General features: G+C 41.5%; 1 protein-coding gene and 1 long non-coding RNA gene across 3 annotated transcripts; one reads left to right on the top strand and one right to left on the bottom strand.

Moving 5' to 3' along the window:
* Positions 1 to 1,773: 1,773 nt before the first annotated feature.
* On the bottom strand, positions 1,774 to 6,225 carry LOC148185197 (uncharacterized). Its single transcript, XR_015774365.1, has 3 exons — positions 6,113 to 6,225; positions 4,982 to 5,474; positions 1,774 to 2,611 (listed from the first exon to the last, which is right to left on the bottom strand). It is a non-coding gene; the product is annotated as an uncharacterized LOC148185197 (long non-coding RNA).
* Positions 6,152 to 18,087, top strand: CMTM6 (CKLF like MARVEL transmembrane domain containing 6). Of its 2 annotated transcripts, XM_005519148.3 has the most exons (4): positions 6,152 to 6,421; positions 11,235 to 11,411; positions 12,317 to 12,415; positions 13,914 to 18,087. In XM_005519148.3, exons 1-4 carry the CDS (start codon positions 6,296 to 6,298, stop codon positions 14,064 to 14,066), a joined length of 555 nt encoding a protein of 184 aa, XP_005519205.1. In that variant the 5' UTR covers positions 6,152 to 6,295; the 3' UTR covers positions 14,067 to 18,087. The 2 variants fall into 2 exon arrangements, with proteins under 2 accessions (XP_005519205.1, XP_014104270.1); XM_014248795.2 differs by lacking the exon at positions 12,317 to 12,415 and having other exon boundaries at positions 6,169 to 6,421.
* Positions 18,088 to 18,340: the final 253 nt, after the last annotated feature.

Genomic DNA, 18,340 nt, shown 5'->3' on the forward strand with positions numbered 1-18,340 from the left:
CAGGACCTGGTCTATATCTCCATATCTCTTGTCCTGAGGAGCCCAAAACTGGACACAGCACTCCAGGTGTGGCCTCACTAGGGCTGAGTAGAAGGGCAGGATTACCTCCCCTCACCCGAGTTACCTCCATATTTTCTAAATACCTAAATTCATTTAAGAACAACCTATATTTTGTTGTGGACTTAGCTCCCTCAAGTTAAGCACACTTGTTAAAATAGAAGATTGAATTGTGGACTGAGAAGTTTCAGTGGATATTCTTAACTATGTATTTAACTGTAGTCCTTAAACTTTTGCTTATGTCAACAATTCAGTAAAGGTGACACATGGGGAAATGCATGACCTGCTGATGAACAGCTGTATAGAATAAATTGTCTGGAAGAAAAAAATTAGGCTTCTAATTGTGGGTGCATGGCATGCATCAGTATCAGAACATTTGTCTAGGTATGTAAACTTGAAACTGAATTTGGAACATGCTTGAGAGAAAAGATTCTCTGATGATGAAAGCAGGACCCATTCCACACAACTGCAGTATGTGTCATTAGGATGCAACTGGGTTTTACATTTTAAACTAGTGGATACTGTCCAGATTCTTGAAAGACAACTCCTGGAATCTAAGTTAATTCACCTGAGCATTTGTCAAAGCACAAAACCCTTTATGAAGCTGTAAAATTGGCCACATAATGCACTAATTGCTATTGCACCAGGTGCCCTTATTTGGAGAGGCTGCGACAGGGCAAAACCTTAAAAATGACTCATTATAATTTCACTTCTTAAAACAGATGCCACTTCCGTGTATTTGAAGCTTCTAAATGTGATTTTCCCTAAGGCCACGTAGCTTTGGGGGTTTTGGGTTGTTTTGATTTAAAATTATTATTTACAAATTATTATTTACACAAAGACTGCCCCCTACCATGCCTTTTCATTCTAAAAGACTAAAGTAGCTTGCTTCCCTCCTTCAAATTCTCTTAATGCTGCTGTCACTTCCCTAGCTGCAGCCTGCTCATGCTGTTTGGGGGAAAATTTACCACAAAAGGAAAATACCTGAGAATATTTCTGTGTAACCTGATGTCTTTTACTTGTTTCCCTCTCATGAGACCAAGGCTCCTGGGCTGATTTCTTTGTCCTCTTGAGCTGCTGCTCTCCCAACTACTGCTATGGTGAGAGTAGACAATTAAGATGGGATTTACCACAACTATAAAGCAGAACTAGTCTCTGTGACAGATGGCCCTTTTCACAAAAGGTAGTGCCAGTAAACCCTGCTCCCTGTTCTCCTTCTTTCACCATCAAGTAAGCACCAAACTAAATAAATTGGGTAAACCACTGAAGCTAATTTGGCAAAAATAACATCTTGCTCTAGGCTGGGGAGAGGTTAGGTTTGGGATTACCCCAATTTTTAAAAGAGTAACAGTACAAATTACATTAATTTTTCTCTCAATCACTTCTCTGCCTTTATTGCTGTTGGACACAAAGTTTCAGACTAGCACATAAGATGCAGAAAGCAGAGGTAATATAACAGGGCACAATTTTAATAATAATACTTTAAAAATGTTTTTCAGTATGAACACTGAAAAAATGCTGCAATTTAAATCAACTAAATTTCTTTAGACTTTCAAGGCTAGTTGAATGTAGACAAGTTGCTGATTAGACTGAAACTAAACTGTTTCAGGGGAATTTTGTAAATCTTCTCTTTCTCCTTCTGTCCCCTGTTCCCACATCAGTTCTTTTGAATATACTGGTTATAATAAAGCTGCTCTGCAAATTTTAAGCTTGAAATTTTTGAGTAAATGTCCACTTTATTTCCAGGCAGGTCATACTTTTCAGCTGAAAATTACAATCTCTGAAATGTGCACATGGCTTTTAGGTTTTATGGACTAGCTACTGTATTAACCTTAAATTTCTAGTGATACTTCTGAAATGCAAGAATTGCTGCCTGTTGGGCTAGCATCTCTTCTTGGGGAACAAACAATTGGCAGTGGAACACCTAGCAGAACTGTTGCCTATCAAATATCTCATGGTTTAATGCTTCTCTGTGCCATGCAGATGCATGCAAAAAAACACTGAGAAGAGTTGGACTAAGCTTGCATTTGGTAAGTGTGGGGATTTCATCTGTAGTGCCATAAGGGATACTTAGTAATAGCTGTTAAAAATGTTAATTCTTCATCTTCAGCTGCTTAAAAATCACACGTTTGGGCCTGTTTCGTGTGGTGTCACAGTTTGTGAAGTTCAGCTGCAATACTGAGCACAAAAATAGAACCTCAAGAGGAAAAGGAAGTTCAGCAGATGCAGTACATTCAAGTCTTCTGAGTTCATTGTAGTACTTAGAATATTCCATTTGCTAGCTAATCATCCTGTAAACTTCGTATTTTTCATATATTTACTTCGTATAATACATGGGGATAGTCTTGAAGAGAAGATGTTCAGATGCCCATGTGAGAACATCAAAATGAAGGAGATGTGCCTCAGACAGGCTGTCTTAAGTGGAGCTCCCTGAATTGTGCAGTAACACACACTTCTTCCTCATCACTCTTCCAATGAAATGACGTCTGTCTCCTTCAGTGGTTTGGGCTTCCAAGCTGCTTTCCCATTCCTCTACTTACTCCTCCCTTGCCTTCTGGAAAGAAAAGCAAAACCACCCATAACTGCATTTCTGAAAGTGGGAAAAGGAGAACATGAATTCATGAGGCTGGTGCTGCCAATTCTGAGTGTGAGGGACTCAGGCTTTAGTGTTGCATTGTATCACAGCACACAGAGAGTGCCAAACAGCCACTGGGGCTCACTTGATGAGAACAGCGATGCAGCTGTGGCCCAGAGCCCCCTTATTGCAGTAGCTGGCATCTACTCAACTGCTTCAAGGAACTCCAGCCACCATTTTTGAAATTATTTCAGCATGGGGGCAAGAAGTGGCAACTGTCATACAGCTATGCTGTGTACACTGCAATCTCCTCTACTGAGGGGGCTTTCTCCATTGGTATTGCTTTTTGGTCACTATGGAGGGTGTCTTGGAGGAGATGTAATGAAGGAGAAAACTAGGTCATTCATCACTAATCTGCTTCCACTGATATCCCTCTGTGTGCCTGGCTGAGTGGAGATGTTACCACAGCTCAGCATCCAACTATGGGGTTGCTTCTCTGCTACCACGTCCTGCCTTTAGCTCTGCTCCTGCCATTCCAGAAGAGGCTATGGCAGGATAAGAAAGACTTCTTCTGGAAAACTGTCAGGTGTAGCACATAACCAAAAATAAATTAATAGCTGTTTACCTGGAATGGGATTTCCATCACATCACAGTCAGCCAGTTACTGTTATTTGTATTAAACTCTATTCTTACTTACAGTACCTGTTTTATTTCCCTCTTTAAAGGGAAAATACTCTACTAGAAAGTAGTGTGATAAAAAGGGTGAAGAGCACCTGCTGTACCTCTGTGAAGAACAGCATAATGTAATGCTTTAAGTATTTTCAAGATATCAACTATGCTGTTGTCCAGTTTTCATTCCTTCTGTCACATGACCTTACAGTTCCCTAGCTTTGCTGTAGTTTTGCTTTTCCCGAGCCTCTTATAAACAAATAAATAAACTGGCCTCAGTAAGTTAGGCTTTAAATGGCAAGCTAACCTTTATCATTCATGCATCGTTGATATGTATTTCCTGGAGAGAGCCTGAACAGGAAAACCAGGTTAAAGGCAGTAGAAACTGGAAAGAGGTTGCCATCTATTTTATCTTTTGTAGTCTTGTTTTGTGTTTCTGTGGCTCCTTGAAAAGCAGTCTGTCCTCAAGACAGTTGTCTTCAGTACTTATATCTGTACTCATAAGCAATTCCACATGAAGGCATTCTAAAGACTCATAAAGGAAGGGTTACAAAATAGCCTTAGATGCTTCTGAACACCTTAAAACACCTGACAGCTGCTTCTATCTTAGTTAAATCCTGTCCCTGTCACACCACAATATAGCCTAGACACATGCTGTGTGGCTTTGGAATGTTATTCAGCCAGTTGTGAAAAATTATGAAGGAAGAAAACAAGAGGGAAATTTCCTTCAGAAGAGAGATGTCAGCCTCTGTAATGTAATTTAATTTATAATGTACTAGTGTGAAAAAAAGATAGTGAAGGCACTAGGGATTTATAAGCAAATGTTCCTGACTACACCTACCTGCTCCGTCCTGTAGTCTGGGTTGCTGCCAACAGAGCCCTGTTAGACTCACCCCAATCCCAGGCAGAAGCTAGGGCACACCCATGGTGATACCTCATTTGTTTTAGCAGAAACACCCACCCCTTCGGAATCACAGGACTTGCCCTCCTCATTTGCATCCCAAGCCAATTCCTGCAGCCAAACATGTTTATGGCAGAGACAGATCTGTATGCTCCTGCCTAGGGACACTGTGTATTCCCCTGGATTGTGTTTTCTTACTGGGAGAAGTCGGGCACACAGCCTGCTGGTACACACTCAGCAGGGAGTGTGGCCCAGCTGCTTTGGTCTGGCCCATACTTCCACATGTGCCCAGCTGAGAGGGTGTCCTGGCGGAGTTAAAAGTAGCCCCAGCCTCACGGGGCTCTGTAGCACACACTGCACTATGTGGCTCCCAAAGAGAAGCAATGTCCAAACAGCCTGATCTGTTCCCTAAGCAGGGAATCTGTTCCTATACACCTAATGTTAAGCAAGCAAATCTCCTCTTTTACAATGTGCAGCAATCTTCCATTTCCTTGAAGTTAAACAAGTATAACTGAATATGAATGACCATAATAGCTCTTTGGATAACACATCAATAATATATAAGCAAGCATAACACACCTTTGCTTTACATATAAAATGTTCGATCTACTCTTAGTATGCAATAAAAATTAGAGTTTCTTTTAAAAGCTGATTTGGGCAATGGAATGGGAGTATATTAGAAGAGGCTTGGGGATATGAGTATTTTCTCTCATTGACAACAAGGAATGTCTTTAATGACAATGATTCTTCTCCTGTACTCAGCACTGGTGAGACCATACCTTGAGTGCTCTGTCCAGTTTTGGGCCTCTCAGTTCAGGAAGGACATTGGGGGTCTGGAATCAATCCAGAGAAGGGCAGCAGAGCTGGTGAAGGGTCTGGAGCACGAGTCCTACGAGGACCAGCTGAGGGAGCTGGGGTTGTTTAGACTGGGAAAAGGAGGTGACCTTAGTGATATCCAGAACTGCCTGAAAGGAGGTTGTAGCAAGGTGGGGGGCAGGGTCTTTTCTCAGACAACTCATGATAGGGCAAGAGGATACAGCCTCAAGAGGCACCCAGGGGAGGTTTAGGTTGGACATTAGGAGGAATTTCTTCACAGAAAGGGTGATTAGACACTGGAGTGGGATGCCCAAGGAGGTGGTGGAGTCACCACCCCTGGGGGTGTTTAAGGCAAGACTGGATGTAGCACTCAGTGCCATGGTCTGGTTGACATGCTGGTGTTCCATCATAGGCCGGACGCGATGATCTCAGAGGGTTTTTCCAATCTAATTGATTCTGTGAACGTAAGCAGGGAAAGCTTTGGCTTAAAACCCTCTTCTGATAGCGTAATCTCGTGTGACAAGTGAATAATCTTGTAAACTTTACCTACCAAGCCCCGGTTAGTGAAAGGAGCCCAGACGGGGCCTGAGGCGGCCCCGCGGTCCAGGCCGTTCCTCGCGGGCCGTCCCTCACGGGCCGCCCCCGCCCGCGGCCGCCAGGGGGAGCGCCCCTGCCCCGCCGGGAACAACCGCTAGAGAAAACGCTGGAGCGAACACCACCCCCCAGGCCTCCCGGGATCCCCCGGGCCCCCGGGGGCCCCCCCCCGCCCCCCTGGTGCCCCCCGCCCGCCCGGGTGTCCCCCCAGGCCCCCCGGTGCCCCCCGGGCCTCCGGGTGTCCCTTCAGGCCCTCCGGGATCCCCCGGGCCCCCGGGGGGCCCTCCATGCTCCCCGGTGTCCCGGGGCCCCCCGGGGCCCCCCCCAGGCCCCCCAGGACCCCCCGGGCCCCGGGGGGCGCCCCCAAGCCCCTCGGGATCCCCCCCAGGCCCCTCGGGATCCCCCGGGCCCCAGGGGGGTCCCCCAGGTCCCCCGGGGTCACCCGGGCCCCCGGGGGACCCCCCAGGCCCCCCGGGGCGTCCCGGGGTCTCCTGTCCCACCTGCCGCCCTTTTTCTCGCGGCTTTTCCCAGCTGGCAGCCGGCGGCACGGCCCGCCCGGCCCGGGCGCCGTCCACAACAGGACCAGGGAAGCGGAGACGAAGGCACCCCGCCCCGTCCCGCCCCACCTGTCGCCCTTTTGCTTTCGGTTTTTCCGAGCTGACAGCCGGCGGCCCGGCCCGGCCATGGAGAACGGTACCGTCTACAACCAGACCACGGAACCGGAGGCGAAGGCGCCTCGCCGCTGCCCCTGCGGCTGCACCCTGCGGCACCTGTGGGGATGGCGGCTGCCGGCCAAGGTGGTCCAGACGGTGAGTGCCCGCCTCCCCTCGCCGTGCGGGACGTGCCGGGCCTGGCGCGGAGGGAGCAGTCCCGGCAGGATAGCTGCCAGCGGCCGGAGAGACCGGGACACCGAGAGTATCCTGGGGCTGAGCCCGGCGGGGCGGGGGTGGCCCGCTCTGGGATGGAAACGAGCGTGTTGTGATGACCTTCGGCTTTAGGGCGGTCCCCGCCGTTTATAAATTAAACTCCTCTGTGAACCAGCGCAGGCTGAGGAGATGGCCACACACAGGCCTCGAGGGAATGGGTTCTGCCGGTCGGAAAGGGCTGGCTCCGCCGGGAAGGTGTCCTGGCTTGGGACGTGGCATGGGGTCACTAAAGTTGTGCAGACGTGTAACTTAGGTGGAAAGATGGTATGGTGCCTTATAATGCAGGTTTCAAGTGATTTGTGGTAGGATTTATATAGGAAGTGCTGGTAGTGCTTCATGTCTGAGCTGCGGGAGGAGGTGCTGACATGGGATGGTGCCGGCATCGTGCTCCCGAGGCTCGGTGCTGCAGCCGCCGTGGTGCAGCTACCTGCTGGCCTTAAACACCACCCGCTCTGGCTCAAAATCAGAGGGAAGCCTCGCAGGAAATGTAGTGTTTTCTTCTGAGGGCAGGATTGTATGAAAAGAGGAGGAAGAAGCTTTTGGTTGAACCTCACCATAGGGCAGTAGAACTGGGAAGGCATTGCTGGGTCGTGAGCTCCAGACCTTCCTCTCTTGCTGCTCCTGTAGCCCGTTCTAAGCCTGTCAGTGTGTACGGTCCACGCTAAAATTAAGGAGCCTATTTCTCCCATGGTTTGTGGTAGAAAATTGCACCAGAAACCCGTAATCACGGTGGCCCATTGCATGAGACATCACGTCAGGCAGCCCTGCACCCACCAGGAAATAAAAGGCTTATTTTCTTCTGGCTTTTTTACTACATGTTGTTGCTTCTGAATCAAGCGTTTGGGCTCCTGGTGCAAGGTCTGTTCAGTATTTGGTGATGGGCTCTTCCAAAATGTACCAGTGTTACTGCTGATAAGGATGTGAGGAGCATCACTCTTACGTACTGGCAGGGAATGACTGAAACCCATGGCGGTAAAGGGCAGCTGACTGGAAATGTGTCAGCGTGCATTTTGCACGCAGTGCAAACACAGTGGCTTTTTAGTCAGATGTGTCATGCTTACAGGAATTGTAGGTGATTTCCAACCCTTTCTTGTTACTTCACCATTGCAGAAAAGAGGACGTTTGGGTGTTAAGCTTCATCTCACATACAGTCAAAACCCTCAACCGTAAATGTAATATTCTTTACTGTTCGTAAAGTGGTAACACTGCCAAAAAGAAACTTTTCTAAGGGTGTTTAAAAAAATCACACCCAAGAATGCTTTAAATAAATATAATGGAACATAAACTTTTAATTCATCTACTGGAGATTATTAAAGCAAGATCTGCTGGATTCTGCTCCCTGACAAACAGAACATTTATATAAGTAGGTTCATTGACTAAAATAAAATAAGTGATTATGTAGGCAAATTTACTGATGTACCAAAGCCTTAAACTGTTTAATTATTTAAAATGGTTTCTAAGTACAAAACCAGAAAAATTGTCATTATCCTAAACAGGATGAATAGCTGCTTGACAGCTTATTACTTATTACTTATTCTTAAATAAGTAGCAGTTTATGGCCTGCACCCATTTGTCAGTGAGAGGAAAAAGAAAATGGAGTTCTAGTTGTTCACCCACCTAATTTCCAACATTTTTCCCACCTTTTTGTAACCTTTATCAAAATGCACAGATCTTGAAGTCTCAGTCAAAACACTTTAAACAAGCCCCAGAAAGTCCTGAAGGTGGAACCCTCAGTCTCTGCAGTAAGAAGGTTCCTCTTTTGGGAAAGTATTGATTTTTGGAAATGCCCGCAATGATCATTAACATCTGTTGACTTTGTGTTACAGTAGTGGTTGTTACTGGGATTATGCCTTGATAATTTCTTTTGTGGACTGCTAAAACAGGGTGTTGCAATCAGAAAGCAGACTCTGTTCATTGTAGAGGTGATCAAGGGTTCTATAAAATACTCTGAAATCACCTGCAGAAAACTATCTTCTAAACCTAAGAAATACTTTTCTTTAAATGCATAATAGCATACACTGAAATCTTAGCCAGTTCTTTTGAGCAAATGAAACAAGGAAAATACAACTGCCAAAAGTCACAAATGTGAGTGCCAAAAGGATGTTGGGAGGCATGTTATTGCACAGGTTTCTAGGACGGTGTGGTGTTTGGATTGTTTGTTTGTTTTTTTATTTTTAAATAGGTGGAATGTTTTTGTTAGTCCATGACAGGTTAAAATTCTGCACAATGGTAAATGGCACAGTGTGTATTATGCCAAGACTGAGGTAGAAACTTTAGAAAATTCTTATCTAAAGCAGGACAAGCTGTCATCAACTATTGTTTAACTTTAGTCAAAATTCCCTAGCTGGAAAGGAAAATTGTAATTCAGGCTTAAAAATCAGCTCCTTTTTGAGTTGATTAGTAGCCTGAATTGTGCAGACTTAATAGAGAATTAATATGTGCACCTGTCTGAACTACTGGGAATCCCACTGCTGAGCAAGTTCACAGGCTTGTTGGCAAGTTCATTGATCTGCTCTATTTTTGTAGCAATTCACTTGTTAAATCTTCTTTACAAAATTGACATTTATTTAGAAACTTTTAACAGTAATGTCAGTATCAATGAATAATTTCTTGCTGGTAAGACACAGACTTATGTTTAACTTCTGGGGTACAGACAGGACTAATAACAAAATTTTAAAAATCCAAAATAACTGCTTCTCCAACAATGCATTTGGTGTTTAAAACTATTTTTTTTTTTGTGGTAGTAGGACAACAGAGGAATCCTGGTTTTTCCTGATAGTGATATCAAAGAGCAAGTTAAGAAACCCAAGAAGAGCTCTCTAGCATCTTGTAAATGTGCTGCTGATACATTAACTTAATCAAAGCACTTACTCAAAGTTCTTCAATCCAACTTTTTTTTTTTAATTGTTGTACTCTATTGTATTACTCAATTTATTAATTAAAAAAAAATGGAATATTGACTTGGGCAAGTCCCACACAGGATTCTACTTGGTGAATCTCAGTTATTTGACACTGAACCCTTTATAACTGCTCTTTGAGTGGGATTTTTTTCAACTTGTTTGTACACTCAGTGGAGAAGCTTTTTTCAGTTATTTAGACCATGTAATGGTTATCTGGATATATTCTTTAAGGACAGGTTTATTTTCTTTCTGTTCTGTTTCAGCCCAAATGAAAGTGATGGCATTCAGTTTCCAGTTCTTATAAAAAGAGATGTTTTCATGTACAGTGCTATCTCACAGCTGACCTTGTGAAAAATGTGAAATTGAAAGTCATTGGATGCAGTTGTAAGCACATGCTTAGAAATGCAAAAAAAAAAAAAAACAACAAACCAAAACCAAACCCAAACCATAAAAACTGGAAAGTCAGAGTTAAAAAAAATTCCTGGACTGATACTGTAGTTCACTGGTTTAGGTGCAAAGGCTGCTGAGAAGTTTGTGTTGCCAGACACTGTGGGAGAGAAAGGAAACATGGGGAGGCCTGATAGTAATATTGAAGTTTCCCAGCTCCCATTCTTTCCCTCTCTGAGCTCCTGTTTACTTTTTATTGTTGCATTTCCAAAACATGGTTCTCTGATGTGCTCTTCTGAGACCTGGCTTAGTAAGGGGAATTTACATTTCCTACTGCTAAATTGTTGTTCTTGCTTTTACTGTGAGAAAACTGAAACCGAAGACTGGTTTCATATTTTCCAAGAACAATTCTGAATCTTAAATTTAGGTTGGTTTGTTTGTTTTTAACAAAGAATGTTTAACCTCTTTATTGCCCACATACTCTTATTAAAATATGATCATCATTCTCATGTCAGTCTCAATTTTATGACCCAGTCTGATCTTATTCATGGTTTTGTTTTAATTTGGTGAACTCCTTACTATGAAGATCTGTAAAGCTATGCCAAGTTTATGGGATGAAGGAAGCTAGCAAGAAGTGGTCAAAATAAGTGAACAGTTAAATAAAGCAATATTCTTCCTTAATAAAATAGTAGAAAATCCAGCAGCAGGGATATGGTGGCTGTACAGGAAGTAAGTCACATTTTTTTCTCGAACCACACTTTGGCAGGAAGGTGAAGATAAAGCTCTGCATAGATTAAACATTGTCCGACATAGCTTGAGCATAGCTGTAAAGTTTTGGTTCCTACAGGAACAGTTGAGCTTCTGTCATTACTGGGTCACAAGCACGTGAGTGTTGGGTTCATGGACTTTATCTGAAGTTTTATCAAGACAGGTAACATCAGCTGTGAACTTTTAGGGGAGGTGGCTGAGTGTGTCAGTACTGTCCAGTTTCCCCCACTGCCCTGAGCCCAAATTCATTCAGAACTCAGTGTGCAGCTCAGTATGTAGTAAGCAGTAGCATTTTTGCAGGATATCTATTCTCCACACTGTCTCATCTGCTTCCAACTGCCAGTTGCACAAAACCACAAAACAGGAATCTTGTCTGTCTAATCAAGAAGCCTCTGTTTGCCTGTGTGCTCTCCTTACGTGAGTGTACTTTATTGACTACCTTTAACAGCCAAGTGTAAACCGTGTCATTGTATAATTATTTCTGTCTGTAAGAAAATTGTGCAGAACTTCACCAAACTCTTTGTAGATTGAGAATTCTTGTCACAGCTAGCTTTATTAATCTTGATATCAGAGATGTCTGCTTGTTGAAGATGTTAGAGACTTGATCCAACTCAAGCATGTTGTTACTTGTTTGCTTGCAGATTTTTTCTTTTGTGGCTGTTGTTTGTGAAGAAATTGTGGATGATTGCAGCACTTGTAGTGGACTTTACTTCTTTGAATTCATAAGCTGCAGTGCCTTTCTTTTGAGCCTCCTGATTCTGTGTCTGTATTGCACTGATTTGTATGAATCACTGGGGAAAGATAAAGTGCAGAAACTGGTAAGAAAACTTTTTTATTTTGGAAAAACAAACTGTTCTAAGTGCATAAAGCCTGCTGTGGAATAAAAAGCCTATGCAAAATTAATCTCCTTTTCTTCTCCATGTAAAGAGTAGATTCAAGTATCTTATAGTTTTAAAATGAGCCAACTTTGAGAGTTTGTACTGACATCTTTTTCAAAGTTGGCTACCTGCAGGATTTTAGGACGTGTGGAAAAGTCTTTTAATGCTACTAATACTACAGCATAGCCATTGCATATGTGTACATATAAGGAATACAGTTTACTGCCAGCATGATGCTTGCTTGCAGTTTACCCTATTTTCCTTTTTGGCAACAATCATAACTCATTGCATTACATAAACATTACAGTTTATGGCTTTATACTTCAGAAGATCCAGTGGTGGGAGAAAGTTGCTCTGTAAAGTCAGTGGGAACATGATTCTGTCTCACAAGTGTCCCTTCCTATTTGCCTTCAGAGCAAACAGTAGTGTCTTTATGTGAGAGTACAGATAAGGGAGTGTAGTAAAATGTTTGAATGAACACATTTACTTACAGTTTCTAATTTCTCAAATGTTTTACTTAGGGAATAAAGCTCATGGTTGAATTTGATTGTGAAAATCTGAGCTTGAATGTGATTGTGAAAAAAGGTTAGATGAAATCAGTTAAATACTTAAAAACAAAAACAGGCCAGGCTCCTTTAAATAGTTGATAATGCTGTTTAAATAGCTGATAATGTTGAATGTCATTTGGAATGTCGCTGTAAAATGTATTTTCTGAAGTTTCCACTAGCATCAAATTCATAGGCAAATTCATAGGCAAGCCAACTCAGCTGATGTTATGATGTTTGTTCTTTTTAGGTAACCTATCTACAGTTAAATGATAAATATTTTTATATATATATTTGCAGAATTTTTGGGCTGTGCCTGTCATAGCTGCCTGGTTTCTGTTAGCATCAATAGTGTTTTCTGCAACCTGCTCTGGCTCTGCTGTTGAAAGTGCTGCATGTGTAAGTCTTAAAATGGCAAGATTTACTTTGTATTTATCTGTTATGTTAATTTCTCTGCCCTCTAAACTTCACTCAATTTGCAGAGGAAAAGCTGGGTAGGGAATAGAACTCAGTGCATTGTGATGTTTCAGGAGGAATTAGCTATTTCAGACCTTCCAGAAACTTACCAAAGGAAATCCAAAGATGTGGGATTCCTCAGGTTTTCTGGAAAGCTCTGTGTGCACTTGCAGCTCCCTAACTTTTGCCTGCTGCTTCAGATTTGTATTATTTCCTGTCACCTCTTGCTGTTCAACATTATCATCTCTTGAAGCTTGTCCAGTTCTCTGAAACCCTAATTCTGAAATTTCTGGTTTTCCTCAATTGTCTTTTCATAATGTCACCCCCTCACAAAGTCATCAAGAAATCCTGTCTTTTGCTTTTACAGAGCACATGTGGATAACACTGAGTTGCACAGTCTGCAATAAGAGCAGCAGTTTCCTCAGTGACAGAAATAATAGAGCAACAGGGCATTCACCTCCCAGGGAACACTGAGGAGGCTCAGGGCAAGGCACTGAAAGGGCTTTTGAGATGCTGTAGATGTCATAATTCCCTAGTCATTTGAATACTTCTTTTGAGTAACCTTGGAATTGTGAACATGTGAGTTTAAAAGATCCAATTCTTGAATGAGAAAAAATTATTGGGAAAAGAAAGCAAAATAATTCTGTTCCACAGGCAGCATCAGCTATCAGAGATACACACTTTTGTATAGTCATCTTATGTGATGTAGATCTATTTAGACCTAATAGTTTGAGCATAAATCAGGTTTCAGCTTTGCTTTTTTTACCTAGTGCAGGAAAAATAAAAACTACTGTGTTGTAATACTTATTAATATCAAATTACTTTGGTCCAAACCAGTTGTGTAAAATTTAGGTAGAGTTAGAATAACGCATATATTTCATTCCTTGTTTGAAAAAAGCTGCCTTCTCTTTACCACTTCTCATCTTGCCATGACTACTAACGAAATGTCATTCACAAAATGTCATTTAATTCTCACTTGCTGACCCAGGCTCTGCAGATCTTCTCTTCCTTCACCTTCTGTGTGTTATTCTTCTTGATTTACTCTCATTAATCAGCAGCCCTCTCTTGAATAAATAGTCTGCTATATGCTGTGCTACTTTAATAACTGATTTTGGCAATGAAACTAATATACTTTCAGGATTAAAGGTTGATTGGAACACAGTATAAGGTTCACACTTGATTAAAAGAATGAATGTTTAAATGATTAAAAGAGAATTAAAACTGTGAAAACTTCAGCAGTGAACATCCTAGAATTATGATTTCTGATCTGTGTCTAATTTAAATGGAACTATTGATTTAAGGAAAACTGTAATCTTAATATATAAGCGTTATTAATGTATATAAATGTATATAAAATGGTACAGCAAATATTTCCAAACAATGTTAGGATACAATTACTGTTTATGCCTTTTAAAATCACATATTTCTGTCACTTTCACAGGTATTCGGATTTTTTGCAACTTTTGCATTTGCAGCTGAATGTGGTATAGAGCTCTATCTCAGGCAAAAACAAAACATCGATGGACGCCCTGAAAATCCTGGTAACACTCCAGGAAAATCCAGAGAAAATCAGCCATTGAATAAACAAAGATAGCTTCCTAAAATAGTTTCAGTTTTTTGTTTTGTTTTTTTAATTGAAGCAAACTAAAATGAGCTTTCAGTGCACTGTAGGTAATAACTTCTCTTTCTTTGTTATGATCGATTTTGTACGTATTGCTCATCAAATTTTTATGGATTCTTGGGTCAGTTAATGGCATCTTGAGCATCATGTTCTAAGGTAACTGGTCCTGCTACCTGCTGGGATGACAGGCACTAAAAAAGCTTGGGTCTAAACAGAATAACTTCAGGACAGCAGTGTGCTGATTCGATTTTGACAGAGATGACTAATAAAGGTTAATGTCTGAGGCATAAATTCTGAGCTATAACCTAAAGATATTTCCCGGTTAATTGGACCATATGCTTCTGTTGCAAGTTACAAATTAGCACTGCAGGATTCATTTTTGTACTTCCTGGTCAAACTGAATGTAAAAGGGATACCTAACTGGAATCTTACAGGAATGTTTATCCTTAAGTAAGGGGGTTTGGGTTGTTTTTACTACTGCTATGTCTTACTTCTGTCTGTGGAGATCAGTTTAATGGTATAGTGACTGTAAAGGGTTTATGGGGAAGGTAATGTAAATGGTATATTAAAGAGACAGTTTTGCACCCCATGTTTGTCAAAGTTTGGACTTGTATACCAGAATCTTCTTTCAGATGGTTTCGAAAGTTGTAACAATTGCAGGAAGAAACTCGAAGAGCCATCTGTGAGAGGAATAAGATAAAGAATAAATATTTACATGAGACAACTCCAGAAGTAGCAATCTGAGTATCAAAAGGAAAAACCTTACAGCATGTTGGTTCTATCCTGGTGGATATTACTTGCAAGGTTAATACCACATGCAGCTTGTTTATGTGTAGATAATGCTAAGTTTTGCCAGAATGGTTTTGAACCTCACCATTTTCTGTGTTTATAAATTTGGCAGTAGCTTGAGACTCCTTGCTGCTGACTAGCTCAGTTGGTAAACAGGTAAATAAGCACTTGTCCCCTTGATTTGTTTTACAAGTGACAGTCTGTAGGACTGCAAGGAACGCTGCTGAAGGGACACATATCAGACAAGTGACGGATGTGTCAGACCAGATATTGATGGCTGTAAAAGAAATGAAGTAAAAGCATTTTTCTGATGTCTGAGGTAAAAGCAAGACTGCTACTCCTCTCTTAAGAGGAAATTCTTCAAAAGCAGAGCAAATTACTGTAAGCCAGGAGGTGTTCCACAATACTAAAGCAAATGAGAAAAAGCTGATTATGCAAAAACAATTCTTGTTTGAGTGCTTGAGATATTTGATGTGTCTCTCAGGTGTTGACTGCATTTCACCGATATCCCAATCTTGTGTGTTCCCAGTCCTGTAACCTCTTGCAGCAGCATTGAGACCAAGCCCACCAGAAACTGCCTGAGCTGTATTTGGAAAAGGGAGAAGAAGATGTTTTAAGACAGAGAACTGTAATAGCAAGTCAAAGTTGTTTTTTTTTCCATTGCTGACACTTTCTGATGAGTGTGAGCTTGTGATGTTTTCTCTCTCTCTATGGCCTGGGACTTAACCCTAACACTACACTTTGCTTGGAGGATGTAAAATTTTGCCAGGTGGCATGAAGCACCAAGTTAAAGCTGTAGCTTGGTTTTAGAGCTATGCATAGAAGAGATACTTTCCTTCATAGAAATTTCTGGTTTGTAAAGAAGAAATGCTCTTTGAACAGTTTTGTTCTTTGGTTGGGTTTTTTTGTATTTATTAGTGTCTGTTTGCACTAAAACCTGATTTCAGTCAGTGCTTGCTGTAGCTGTCTAATAACTGGGGTAGATTAGATATGTTAGATTAGATATTAGATATGTTTGGTTTACAAGTGATGTTACCAGTGATATCCACAATGAGAAATATCTCCTCTATGATCTGCAATGTCTTACTCTGGTGACCGTGCCCATATAAGTAACATTCCAATAGTCTTGTTTTGGTTTCTTTTTATTGCCTAGAGTCCTACTGAATTTTTGTCCACACCAAAATGTCTACAGTCTTTAAATCTTCATCTGTAATTGGTGGCTGTAAATATAGTATAAGAGTAACACTGTGCTGCTAAGTATTTATTAAGCAATGCAGCACCGTGAGTGGACTTATCTTGAGGTAATTTTTCCTGTTATTTTTCTCAGTCTGAAGATAGGTTAATTGAAGTCTGGGTTTTGGTTGCTTTTTCTATAGACTTTTCCCCACCTAAGCAATGTGTTACTGGTGTCCATTCCTGGAGATACACAAAGGGATCTGTAAAGTCATTTCCTGGCCTTGGCAGTTTACCTGGCAATAGTCTGTCACACAGTAGTTAAATACTTAGGAGCAAGTGACATAAAATTAGGCAGTTGCCTAAAATGTTGCTTCCAAAACAGTTGTTGGCTAACATGCATGAGGTGCTGTTAATCCTTGCACCTCATAAGGTGTTTTTGCACTGTTTTAAAATAGTTGAGAAGCAGATTTGTGTGTGTGTGTTTTCTGCTCTGTAAGGTTATTTGTTTTAACTACTTTTTTAGCTTCCTATATACTAACTTTCCTTATTACTCCTAGCTCCTCTGCCCTCCCAGTCTAGGTGGGGGAGAGGCTTCCTTGCTGCAGTGACTAAGTAGACTGGTCTGCAGTCTTGACATGCCCCTTTGATGCCTCTGGTGTCAGGTGCTGGCTTTAAATGTCTGTCTCTTAATTAGACTGATCCTAGAGAATGCTGTTGGCGCTGGATTAAATGTCTGGTTCTGCAGGAGCTGTGTGTATGGCTGGATGTCCCTAACGCCTTGTGCTCTGTCAGCAAAGCCCTTTGTTTGTTTCCCAGCCTGCTTCTGATGAAATCAGCTGACCTTATTAAAACCACCTATTTAAATTGCTTCCATTAAGGTGGTTGATTTTGGTTTAAGTGGATTAGGGATTGTTCAGGAGAATGATGGGAGCTCTAGCAGAAGTGCTGTTAGATACAACGGCCTCCGATTTCTTCTGTTGGCAAAGCGAACATCTCTGTACCTCATAACTGGTAGTAAAGCCTGTTGGAAAGAAGCAACTGGCCCAGTATATCTATCTGGGGATTGTCTTCTCCATTCTTCATCACAGTGCTTGGCAGCCTGCTTGGACACTCAGCTTTGGTGTTTTCGAGCTGAACCTGATAAGTTAAAGCTCTGCAGCCTTAAAGGCTCTGCAGCCACTATCAAGGCCTTTTCACAGTGCCTTGAGAATCGGTGGAGAGGATTTTTCAGGTTATGTGGGGACTTGCCACAGTGGCTGGACTGTGAGCTTTTGCTCTGAAGATCTGTACTGGGCATTGTGTAGATTGTGAATGTTAATTTTTGTGTTTGGTGTTTAGCCCATGTTAAAATCACAGTGCTACCCTTTGGTTCTGAGTATGAGAAGGAATTGTGCCTTACTACCTGTACCCTGTGCTTCAAAAGAGCAGGGAAGGGTTGTGATCTGTTACAGGTGAGTTCTACCTTTGCACCTTCCAATGTGAAAGAGCAGCAAGTGATCTCACACAATTCTCAGAGCTCAGCACAAGATGTTTTTGCATAATGGCTGTCATGGTGATCCTCGTTCAAATTTCTGCAATAAAATACCAAGCTTTCTACACTGAAGGGAAATTCTTAGTGAAATTTTTCAAAGGTTCTATAAAATTGTAGCAAATCAAGATGCTTATAGTGCCTGTAAGATGGAAATTCATCCCTTTTTTAGTCTATTGCTGTAAACATAAGCAACTCTCTGGATATTAAATTCTATGCTGGACAGAGCTATATATCACTTTTAATACCATTAAGAATTTAAGTGATTTTTAATTATCAGAGCAGGATGATAATACATTAATTTTATATATATGTAAGGTAAGAATTATGTCGTTTTATTTCCAGTGTTGCCTTGAATTTCCATCTAAATAATTTTTAAATGCTTAAGTATTTTTTATCATTTTAAACCTGTGATCTTTTTTAATGAGTTGTTTTCTTGATCTAAGGAACTTTATAAGATATTTTGTAATCATTTTTTAAAATAAAGGTTTAGTAAATAACTGTTTCTTGGTTTTGCTGCTATGATTTGGTGCTGCTATGCAGTTCTTCCAAAGCCAGCCATAGGAAATAACATCATTCTTTGTTCCTGGTTTGGAAGAAAAACCTTGCATTGTGTTTGCCTGTTCCTGGGGAAGAGGGTCCAGCTGGCTAGATATTCTCACTGGAAGTTCCCAGGAAAAAAGATCTGATAAGGTCAGTATTGTCCCTGACCACAGGGTCCAGCCAGAGTAGTTTGCAGTAGCCTTTATATGTG

This window comes from Pseudopodoces humilis, chromosome 1 (assembly GCF_049639895.1).
Source record: "Pseudopodoces humilis isolate 2021_Gansu_Grassland_sample_001 chromosome 1, ASM4963989v1, whole genome shotgun sequence".
Lineage (NCBI taxonomy): Eukaryota > Metazoa > Chordata > Aves > Passeriformes > Paridae > Pseudopodoces > Pseudopodoces humilis.

Bases quoted from the DNA above. Each gene is read 5' to 3' on its own strand.
- CMTM6 (XM_005519148.3), top strand. From the start codon at position 6,296: ATGGAGAACGGTACCGTCTACAACCAGACCACGGAACCGGAGGCGAAG. The intron at 6,422-11,234 runs GTGAGTGCCCGC...GTTTGCTTGCAG, and splicing joins CGGCCAAGGTGGTCCAGACG to ATTTTTTCTTTTGTGGCTGT. The intron at 12,416-13,913 runs GTAAGTCTTAAA...TCACTTTCACAG, and splicing joins CTGTTGAAAGTGCTGCATGT to GTATTCGGATTTTTTGCAAC.